The following is a 10,794-nucleotide window of genomic DNA, read 5'->3' as shown; positions in this document are numbered from 1 at the left end:
AGGAACCGCGGGTCCTTACGTCTTCCACTCGTTCTTGTCATAGTCCCACTCGGCTGAGAAGCCCTGGATAGGGGCCACCTTCATGACGAGCATCCTCTTGGTCTGCTTGGCCACCCACTCCTCTTCAAAGGTGTGCAGGATGGGGCCGTACACATGGTGCTTCTCCCAGAGGAGGAGGAGGCGGAGCGCGGTGAAGCCAGGAAGAACGTGGCCACGCCCACCACTGTCTTGCACTGGTTTGTGCTCCTGTTCATCTCAGCGAAGCTCTCCTTGAACTTAAGGTGGTACAGTTCAACTTTCTCACTGATGGAGAGGCTGCTCCAGGAAGCCTTCTCCTTCTGCTTCAAGGCCTTCTGGCTGGCAGACAAGTTCTTGATGTGGGCCACGTCAGGCAAGGGGTAGTCACGCCGGTCCACATAACTCGGGAGAGTATAATCTTCACTCTTTACAACACTTCCATGGGCTCAAACACACACCGAGGTGGAAACTGTACGCCTGCCAATCAGGCTAAATACTCTGGTTGCCAACATTCTGCCGCCACCAACCGGCCGCTGCCTACCGTGCCCCCCGTGACCGCCCTCTCCAATTCATTTCTTATTAAATTTATTACAAAGCATTTTCTACAGGTTTTGTCCCTGCTGTGAGTGAAATCAGAAGATATTCATGTAAGGACACACACCATGACAAAATCAAAATGACACGGAAACAGCAAACCCAGAGCAAAATTGTGTCGTCATTCTTGTCGACTCCAGGCCTGCCAGACCCCACGGCTTTCAGCCACCTCTAAATTCCACCACCACTTCCTTACGGTTACTCGATGTGCTCGTGCTTCTGGGCCTTGATCCATCATCTTTTGACATCAGTTCTGATTGGGAGAATATACACGGCTCCATCTTCCCATCACTCTTCTGTGCCTTGGAAGTGATATCACTGTTCTCAGACCCTCAACTCATCCCCACCTTCAGCTTTAACTCCCTTTTTCATTCTGCCAACCATGAATGTCTCCTTTGGCTCCCATGTTTATAAATGGAGGACCCAACCTCCCCCATGTTTCTCCCTGCCAGACCACCTGCCCCGAAGCTCCAGATTTTCATTTTACATTTCAGAGCAAATATTCTGCTGTTTAAACACCCACCACTTCCTGCAGTGTACAGTGGAATATTACTCAGCCAGAAAAAGGAATGAAATTATACCATCTACAGTGGTGTGAGCAGACCTAGAGTCTGTTGTATAGAGTGAAGTAAGTCAGAAAGAGAAAAACAAATATCTTATATTAACAAATATATACGGAATCTAGGAAAAGGATACAAGTGAACCTCTTTGCAGGACAGAAATAGAGACACAGACGTAGAGAATGACATGTGCACACAGTGGGGAAGGGGGAGGGGCGAACTGGGAGAGTGACGTTGACATATATGACATCTGTGTGTGCGATAGATAGCTGGTGGAAGACCGCTGTGTGGCTCAGATAGCCTAGTGCTGTGTGCTGTGATAACCTAGCTGGGTGGGATGGGGGCGGGTGGGTGAGAGGGAGGCTCAAGAGGAAGGGATATGTGCATACATACGTCTGATTCACTTTGTTACACAGAAGAAACTCACACAACTTTATAAAGCAATTATACTCCTGTAGTAACATAAAAAAAAAAAGGTATGCAAATATTTGTTGCTGAATGAACAGTTATCCTTCTCCTTAGTGTTGCAATGTTGCTTGTGCAATGACGCTTGTGCATCTCAAAGGAAAGTCTCTCAGTGTAACGTTCAAAGGATTGCCCCCTTTTGATATTCCACAGCCAGGCAGGAGGCATGCCCTTGTTAACTGGCATCTTGCTTGGAGCCTCTCAGCAACCATCGTTGGGGAAGGGTGGGGTGCTCCAGGGAGCTCATGGGAGGGAAGATTGGAGCCAAAGGACCCCAGCGAGGGTACAGGACCCACTCAGCCCAAGCAGGGCTGTGAAACAGAATGGGAGTTCCTGTAAATGTCTCCTGCATGAAAAGAGCAGCCAGGGCTTCCCTGGGGGCTCAGTGGTAAAGAATCTGACCGCCAATGAAGGAGACTCAAGCCCAATCCCTAATCCAGGAAGATCCCTCATGTCGCAGAGCCACTAAACCCAGGCACCACAACGACTGAACCTGTGCTCTAGAGCCTGGAAGCCACAACTACTGAGGCCGTGAGCTGCAACTACTAAAACCCAAGCACCCCAGAGCCTGTGCTCCTCAATAAGAGAAGCCGCCATGATGAGAAGTCCGCACGCCACATTTGCTGCAGCTAGAGAAAAAGCCCTCGCAGCAATAAGGACCCAGCACAGCCAAAAATGAAAAGAGCAGCCAGATTTAGCAAACAGAAATATAGGACCCCAGTGAAATGTGAATACATTTTTGGCTAAGTAAATTCCAAATTATTTATTGTTCATCTGAAATTCAAAGTAAACTGGTGTGCGATCAGCCACTGGCAGTCCTCTGATACAGTGCTGTGTCTGGACCCTTGGACACAACACAGAGCCTCGCATCTTCACGGGGGTCCAGGGTGATGAAGAGACCACCCCTCCAGCTCCCTAGGTGACAAATGGTCCTGTCCCCTCACTCCAGGCCTCCTCCAGGCCTCAGCCCTGCCCCTCCTTCGCTCCCTCCCCAGGTCTCCCCAGGGATCAGGTCCTGTCTCAGTCCCTTCCCTGTGCTCTGAAGTCCCGTGTGCGTTCTCGGGTCTGACCAGGTCAGCTCCAGACTCTGGCTCTGGAAACCCCGGCTTTGCTTGCAGCCTTCTTCAGCCTCCCTGTGAGCATCCTGAATATAACTCACAGTCCTTAGAAAGGTCTCTCAGGGTTGCCCGAGGATTGGCAGGGACCCAGGTGTGAATGTGGCCTCTACCTACCTGTGAGACCTTAGGAAGAGGGAAAGAGGACTTTGCTTCATAGCCAAGTCATGCTTAAGCAGTGATTCCCTGAGATTTGGTAAAGCCAGGATGAGCTTGGGTGTGAAAAGGGCTTGGTCAAAGCTGGGAGACATGGTGAGTTTGCAACCAAAGGTGGGTGTTGAAGACAAGTGAAAGGGGCCCCCTCCTGGCCCATCTTCCCTCCCATGGGCATGACTCCATAGTCTCCGGGGCTTGCAGACTCCCTGACACGCCTGCAGCAGGAGGGTCAGGGGACACAGAAATGAGGGCATCAGCGCAGAACATGGTTGGGGCCCATGGGAAGAGGCCAGGCCAGGGTCAGCAGTGCAGGAGGAGCCCCCAGGGGTCAGAGAAGGAGCCCCCAGGAGGTAGGAGATGAGGCCCCATCAGCAACGCTGAGAGGAGGGGAACAGGCCTGGCCTGGGTCTGGGCCATGATGACTCTGCTGCCAAGGCCCCAGATGCTGCTTGTCACCCTCGTCTTCCCTGGCACCTGGCTGCATGTGGTGTGAGCCAGAGTGAGCTGGAGGGCTGATGGTTTATTGTAGATTGAGTAATTTATTAAATGGGCGATCTCTCCCCCTTTTTAAAATAGTAACGTCATCATCTGTTGAAGAACAACTATGTCAACATCGTCCTAAGTACTTGACGCTTAACTGCCCCGCGGCCCTCAGTCGGTCACTGTTATTCTCCACACATTACAGGTGAGGAGCTCAAGAGCCAATCTTGTTCCCTCTGCAGCCCAAACTGGGTCAAGTGAAACCCCAACAGAGTTTTCCCCACCGGCCCCCTCTCACTGTAAGACACTGCTAGTGTCCTCTAAAAGAACGTATGGGCTCTGAGGTTCTGGGGTTTGTCCTATCTTCTTTCTTCCCCTCTGGAATGAAGTGTGAGGTCTGGAGTTAGGCAGCCATTCGAGACCCTGAGGAGACAAGTACGGAGCTGAGCCGAGGGAATAGCAATAGTGGGCCATGTCTTGACAGCATCACTGAGCAGCCAAGCCAGGCCTGGACCAACCTACCCACCCCACGTGGTTTATTTTATGAAATGAGCCCTGCTTTCAGCTTTTCCAGACGGCTCTGACCCTGTCCACCCTCCTTCATCCCAGCACCCTTTCCTTAGGCCCCTTGTCTTCCCACTGTTGGGTCTCAGCCCTGCTCCTCTCCTCTCCTTAGCTCTCCCCTCCCCTCTCCCTCCCAGGCTACCTTCTTCTACCTGTCCTTCCTTCCCTCAGATGCACCAACCTTCGCTGATTTAGTCCCTTCCTCCCTTCTCAACCATCATCATCATCTGTCCCTCATTTTCTATCGCTTCAGGTCTCACACCGAATGGTTCTGCTCCCAGCTTCTTAGAGTCACATGTTTGTGTGAGGTTGTGATGCAGTTTGGGCTGCTTTGTGTGAGGTTGTGACACATTTGGGGCCCGCGACACATGAGCAGAAGTCTGAGAGGAGAGACCTGGGGAGACTTTGCTGTCTGGACTCCTCGTACAAGGCTGACTCAGCTCAATTCAGTCCGCACAGAGTCAGCGGCAGGAGAGAAATCTAATGCCTGATCGCGGTCCTGCTTGGGTCCATGTACTGTGCAGGGGCCAGTGCATCATCTGTGCACAACAGCCCCTCCCTCTGGCTTCCTCTCCAGGGCAGTAGAAGTAACAGTGGTGTGGGGATTGAAGTGATTCTAGAGTTATCTAGCTGCAGATTTGAAAGTTCTCTTTCAATATTGAGACTTGTTCTTTCTCTTCTCTTATCGCAGGGTCTGTCATTTCAAAACCAGTAACGCTACCAGTGTGATAGGTTGTCGATGGCTGCAGATTTTTGAATCATAGGTTTCCCTCCTACAAGGGTTAGCTGATTTTAACTCATACCAGCAGGAATTAGTATGACCATTATACCTCCACTCCACCACGAATCAGATCCACTACAAAAGAAAAAGGTATTTGCATCTTTGCAACTTTTAATAAACTGTTTATAGTTCATGATACATTTACTAAGGGAAAAAACTGAGATAGTCTTAATATTTCATTTTATTGCTTTGCATTTAAAGTCAATTAAAATATTCATATATCTAAAAATCAGAAGCTATTCTGATAGTATTGAATAGAATCTTACTGACATAGATTTGAAACACAACATAGGTTTGAATGAAAAGTAAATCTACTCAGATTTTTATTTTAAAAAAATCTATTTCTTTTGAGCCGTTTGCTTTTTGCTGGTCCGTTTGGATCAGTCTGGAGACAGTAGCATATGGCATGTTTACATTTCTTGAAAGAAGGTGTTTTGTGCTGCTGTTGAATAGAGGCCTCCTGCCATCTTAGAGAGGCTGGCGTCCGTCCTTCAGTTTTGCTGAGCCTAGGATGAAGCAGGGAATGAGACAGTTGGAAGATGAAATAAAAACAGAGAGGAGGTCTGGGGAGTGTCACAAAGATGGGGAAGGAAGGAGGGACACAAGCATGTGAGGAAGTCAAGGGACCCCTCGGGAAAGGAAAGCAGGGATGGAGCCAGTGTCCCAGGAGGGAACAGATCCCCCCAGAGGAGGCTCTCAAAAGAGGGGAAAGCCCGGCAGGGACTCCTCTGGTGGCTTAACAAACTGCCTTCCAAGGCAGGGGACACAGGTCCCACCCCTGGTCTGGGAATGAAGATCCCACAGGCCTCAGGGCAGTTAAGCCCATGTTGCAACCAGAGACGTGCGCAGCCCGCCCTGGAGCCCTTGCTCTGCAACAAGAGAGGCCTGTGCACGGAAGCTAGAGAGAAGCCCCTGCATGCTGCAACGAAGACCTCCTGCGGCCCAGACATAGATAAAGGCCCAGGGAGAGAAGAGGAGAGGAGTGGGGAGGTCCAGGGAAGCAGCTGGGAGAAACCCTCACCCTGAGAATGGCCTGCAGCTCCTCACAGAGCTTCTTACTCTTTACCTCCAGCCCCTCCCAGGGCTGAAAGGGTTTCTCCTTGTGGTCCACAAAGGTTACCCAGCAGCGCTCAAAGTCTGAAATGGGACCAGGGAGAGAAAGGTGAACTCCAGTCTGGGGATGGGCTTTCCCCATCATCATTTCGCTGCCTGCTCTCTCTTTCCTTTCAGGGACTTAGCTTACCCCTCAAATTCTTTCTTCTTAAAAAATTTTTTTAAATTTTATTTTTAATTGAAGGGTAATTGCTTTACAATATTGTGCTGGTTTCTGCCGTACATCACCATGAATCAGCCATAGGTATACACACGTCCCCTCCCTCTTGACCTTTCCTCCCATCTCCCTCTCCAATCCCACCCTCCTCGGTTGTCACGGAGTCCTGGCTTTGGGTCCCTAGCGTCACACAGCAAGTTTCCAGCTGCTATCTGTTTTCCATATGGTAATGTACATGTTTCAACGCTGCTCTCTCAAATCATCCCATCCTCTCCTTTCTCCTCTGTGTCCAAAGTTCTGTCCTTTCCATCTGCGTCTCCTTTGCTGCTGTGCGAACAGGTTCATCAGTACCATCATTCTAGATTCCATATATATGCATTAATATGTGATATTTGTCTTTCTCTTTCTGACTTGCTTCACTCTGTATAATAGGTTCTAGAACTGAGTCAACATGTTCCTTTTTTTCAGCTGAGGAAAATGTGGAACACTTCACGAGTCTGTGTGTCCTCCTTGCCTGGGGGCCACCTCCTCTTCTCTGTATTGTTCCAGTGTTAATAATATGTGCAGCTGAAGCAAGCCCTCAGATTCTTTCTTGCTACTGGAATCTGAGCCAGCCCTTTCTCCTTCTTTCTGGAAGCCCCCTAGTCCATTCATATTCACCCCCCTCACCCTCCCCTCCTGAACCACCTCTGCCCCTCTGAACTTTCTCTTTCCATAGGCTTTTTCCAGAGTCTAGTCTCCCTTCTCAGGCAGCACACAAAGGCCTCTGCACCCCGGATTCCCACCCTGCCCAACTCTAGCAACTTCCCACAGGCCTCTCCCTGCCACTGCCCCACCCCCAGGAGACCCCTGCTGACCCTCAGAGGTCATGATGGTGATTCCGGCCCTCACTTGCAGTGCGCGCAGGCCACTCTGATGGGACCCAGAATCGTCGACGGTATAGATGCGGGAGGCAAAGATGTGCAGGCTTATGTGGTGGTTCTCCTCCAGGAATGTAGTCAGTTTCTGGGCACAATTGTAACAGGGGGTCCAGGAGATGAAACAGGTGAGCCTGTAGTGCTGATTCCGGTCCAGATTCCAAGAACGGATCTGTTCCAGGAAGTAGAGCTCTGCATGGCAGGGTTCCCCTGGTTCATCCCGACCCTATGGAGAAGAGGAAGACAAGCGTTCTGTCCTCTGCTGTGTATGGGCTAGCGCGGAGGGAAAGACCGTGGAAGGAAGGCGGGTGAGGCGCTGGCCCCCAGCACGAAGTTAGAGTGGGGGCCAGCCTCAGTACCCAGTGAAATGCCATTTCAATGCAGGATTTACATGATCCAGAGGAATGCCAAACCCCTTGAGAGACAGTATCCCTATGGCTCTGCACGGCTCTGAAACCGATCAGTCTTCAGGCAGATGTTGCTGTTTCCTGCATCACACGATTGAGTTAATTTTGATTTTTAAACCATTGAGTTTAAGTATGACTCATCTCGATTTCTGAGTTTGCTGGAGTCCCTCTTATCTTGTGCCCGTGATAGGGCCTTCAGGGGCCTCACCTAGTCCAGCCATGCCAGGAGAGAGGAGGCCGGGGAAGCTCCAACACTCCAACACTTCCATGGCTCCTGCCATGGAAGTAGGCTTTTCCTCCCTGGAGCGATACACTCTGCTCTCCAGCTCCTCCACGACCCTACCCCACTAACCCACGGGTGTGCCAAAACTTTTACAAGCTTCTACTCTGGCGTCACCCTGTGCTGAGCCCAGTGATCCCTGGACTAAATACAGCTGGCAGCGGCGGGGTGGTGGGGATCAGTACCCTTGCCAGAATCTCTCAGGCAGTGGGCTGATGTCTTGCCCAGCCGCCCAAGCCTGTGGCGATTGAGAGAGGATCGGGCTCTCTGGCAAGAGCCTGCCCTGGGCAGAGTCCAGGGGAGAACCCGGCCGCTTGTGCACATGCTCCACCCTCCGTCCCAACCCCTCCCCAGAGGCAGAGCAGGAGAGGAGTAACCAAGCCATGGAACTCCGGGGTGACACTGGACTGGAGGGCCAGGCAGAGCAGCGGCAGCAGCTACAGGGACCTTGTGAGAGAGCTTGTGGGACACCCTGTGTGCACCTGACAACCTTCTACCCTGAGCGTCCCACCACGGGGAGGGCCCGCCTGCTGCGGGTAGGCGGGCTCGGTCACCTTGTTGCGCACAAAGCCCTTGTGCTCGTCCAGAGGGGTCGCAGTGTTTTCATCATCCAGCCTCTCCACCATGTAGCACAGGAAGGTCTTGGAAGGCCATCTTTGGTTGTTGAAGTTCTCAGTGAAGGTGTTTTCATCCATCAGGCGTCTGAGGACAGAGGTGGGAGAGGCCAGAAGACACGGGGCTCCTTCTGGGACCGCCCAGGGCTCCCCGCTCTGCCACACCCCTTCCTCCTGCACCCCACATCTCTGCTGGAGCCACTGGACCTCCCTCTCTGACCCCTACCGGGGGCTCCCGGGGAAGTCAGGGTCTCCCTGCAGGAGCAATGTGGGGTGCTTAGAGCCTCAATGACGACCCTGTCCTCTACCTGGAGTCCCACTGCCACAGCCTCTCCGTGCCACTCTGCCGCCATCCTGGGTCCCCTGTATCCAGCCCCGCTCTGCCAAGCCCCATGAATCAACTTCTTTACCGTCCCTGGCTCCGAGTCCTCTGATGCTATGCTCAGTCACAGCCTGTGGCCTCCTCCTTGAAGTTGTTCAAGCGGCAGGAGCCTTATATATCATCAGAGCGCCTGGAAGCTGTTGTGTCAGCAGAGTTGGGCCTCACCCCTTCCTGAACTTGGGCCACTCATGCCACCCAAGAACTTCCCCACCCAAGTGTCACACCCTCGTGGACAGCTTCGATTTCCATTTCCCTGTTCTGATAAACGCCCTACCTGGATGCCACCAGGACTGACCGTGGACCAGTGTGGTCTGGGAGGGTGTCTGGGAGGTCATCTGAGAAGCAGCGGCCAATCAGGCAGGCAGCGAGGGGACACTTCTGAGTAGGAGATGGCATCTGTACGAGGACCTGGGTTGCAGAGACCGGGCTGGGTCCCCAAGAATCTCCCCACCACCATGCCCCAGTTCTTGCCTTCCAGGGACGGAAGATGTTGTGATTCAAACCAAGCCCTGCTCTCGCATCCCCAGCATCTCCCCCCATCACTCAACCCACTAAGTGCTCCTGGTTAGCCCACCTTCACCCCCATAAGTTTCTCAGGGAGGGTCTCTGGTGCCTGAAACCCAGTGCTGGGGGCAGAGGGTGACCTGAGGAGTCTGGGGCTCCTGTTGCTAAGCCCCTGTGCCCTGGAGGACCCTCAGAGGACTGAGCCCCCAAAGCTGCCCCGCCCCTTCCCGGGTGGCTCCAGCAGCCAGAGTGCTAGGATCTCTCTGAGCTCAGCCCAGCATCAATTGCCCCTCAAGGCTGGGTGGGAGCATCTTGTGGGCAGACCAAGGCAGGGGTCCATCGCTGGGAAGGCAGCCGGCTCCCGCATCCCCAGGGGAGGTCTCCCGGCCAGTGTAGCTCCTTATCCAGTAGCTCTGAGGTCTCTTCTTCTAGAATGTTCTCCAATACCGCCTCCTTTCTCACCCTCCATACTCCAGCCTAGCCAGGCACCCCTGGACCTTCTGTTCCCTGCTCAGGCCCGGCTGCCCTTCTCCAATGCAGACAGGCCAGCCTAGCTTGTTTCCACATCTGGGGGGCAGGGGGAGAGGGGTCCATGTGCCAGTGACCCACCAGCGCACAGCACAGGCAGCTAAGAGAATCCATGTTTGGTGAAGGTTGGAGGGATATCAGAGGTGGCAGTGTTTGACCTTCTTGCCAATGTTCTAAGTCTTGAGTCACCCGAGTCGCAGAGAGAAGGGATAGGAGGCTGAGGAGCTCTCAACTCAGATCTGGGTGGGCCTCACCCCTCTCTTCTCCCCCTGCGCCCCCAGCACCCACCCACATGCTCTCCCTGGAGCCCAAGGCCCTCGGGGCAGCAGGAGCCCCGGGACCAGTGGACCCCCTTGCCATCTCCCTGAGGTCAGGGAGATGCTGGCTTGGTAAAGGCCTTAGTAGAACCTAGTGATGAACATCTGGGCCCAAAAGAGCACCCGACACCACTGGTGTGACGACGAGATGAAAGTGTGCAGCTCACCTCCATGAGGAGAGAAGAGGGAAGAAAAGACGTCCTGTCCTTTCTGGGGCACGACAGCCCCTCCTCGATGTCTGCCTCTGTCACATAGAGTGAAAATGTGGGAACATTCCCCCACACTGCTGGAGATCTCCACCCAAGTGTGGGGAGGTCCCGAAGGGAAAGCAGGACCTCGGCCCCCCTGGAGAGGGGTGGGTGCGTGAGAGGAGCGTGAGCCCCCTAGCAGGTGAAGGTTTTGTCCGGTTCCACCACCAGGAAAACTGGAAACAGGGCCAGGTGCCCTGGGGGAGCCCAGATTGGGGCCAGACAGGCAGAGTGGGCCAAAGGACCCCGGGGAGGGGGCAGGGTGGCTCAGCCCGAGTGCCCTGGGACTGGGGAGGGTGATCCTGCAGTGCCAGCCAGGCTGCCCTGGGCAAGTTCCCAGCTCTGGCCTCCTGTGAGTGCCCTTCACTCCCTAGAGCAGGAGGAAGGGCGGGATGCCTGTGCCCAGGTCTCAGCAGGGTTCTCAAACACCTCCAGGGCCCTGTGTCATGGGCAAAACCCTGAGACCAGAGTCTGGGGAGATGGGCCCCTGAGGTGGGGGCCCTGGGGAGACGGGGGAGGGTCTGTCTGGAACTCTCCCTTTGACAGCACCGGGTGGGGGTCCTTCTCCCAGTGTCAGCCCACCTGTGCTCCAGG

General features: G+C 53.6%; 1 protein-coding gene, 1 non-coding gene and 1 pseudogene across 3 annotated transcripts; all 3 read right to left on the bottom strand.

Moving 5' to 3' along the window:
- LOC105609481 (cytochrome c oxidase subunit 4 isoform 1, mitochondrial-like) lies at nucleotides 1–540 on the bottom strand (annotated as a pseudogene).
- Nucleotides 541–4,896: 4,356 nt separating this feature from the next.
- On the bottom strand, nucleotides 4,897–8,729 carry APOBEC3A (apolipoprotein B mRNA editing enzyme catalytic subunit 3A). 2 transcript variants are annotated; one of them, XM_027965730.3, is made up of 5 exons: nucleotides 8,530–8,690; nucleotides 8,162–8,309; nucleotides 6,861–7,146; nucleotides 5,755–5,870; nucleotides 4,897–5,239 (listed from the first exon to the last, which is right to left on the bottom strand). In XM_027965730.3, exons 1-5 carry the CDS (start codon nucleotides 8,613–8,615, stop codon nucleotides 5,225–5,227), a joined length of 651 nt encoding a protein of 216 aa, XP_027821531.2. In that variant the 5' UTR covers nucleotides 8,616–8,690; the 3' UTR covers nucleotides 4,897–5,224.
- Nucleotides 6,477–6,579, bottom strand: LOC114114205 (U6 spliceosomal RNA). Its single transcript, XR_003589038.1, has one exon. It is a non-coding gene; the product is annotated as a U6 spliceosomal RNA (small nuclear RNA).
- Nucleotides 8,730–10,794: the final 2,065 nt, after the last annotated feature.

Source organism: Ovis aries, chromosome 3, assembly GCF_016772045.2.
Source record: "Ovis aries strain OAR_USU_Benz2616 breed Rambouillet chromosome 3, ARS-UI_Ramb_v3.0, whole genome shotgun sequence".
Lineage (NCBI taxonomy): Eukaryota > Metazoa > Chordata > Mammalia > Artiodactyla > Bovidae > Ovis > Ovis aries.
The sequence above is the reverse complement of the archived record's forward strand: the minus strand, read 5'-3'. Positions and strand labels throughout refer to the sequence as shown.

Bases quoted from the DNA above. Each gene is read 5' to 3' on its own strand.
- APOBEC3A (XM_027965730.3), bottom strand. From the start codon at position 8,615: ATGGGGCTTGGCAGAGCGGGGCTGGATACAGGGGACCCAGGATGGCGG. The intron at 8,310-8,529 runs GTAGAGGACAGG...CTCTGTCCTCAG, and splicing joins CTGTGGCAGTGGGACTCCAG to ACGCCTGATGGATGAAAACA. The intron at 5,871-6,860 runs GTCAGCAGGGGT...GTCCCATTTCAG, and splicing joins CACCATCATGACCTCTGAGG to ACTTTGAGCGCTGCTGGGTA.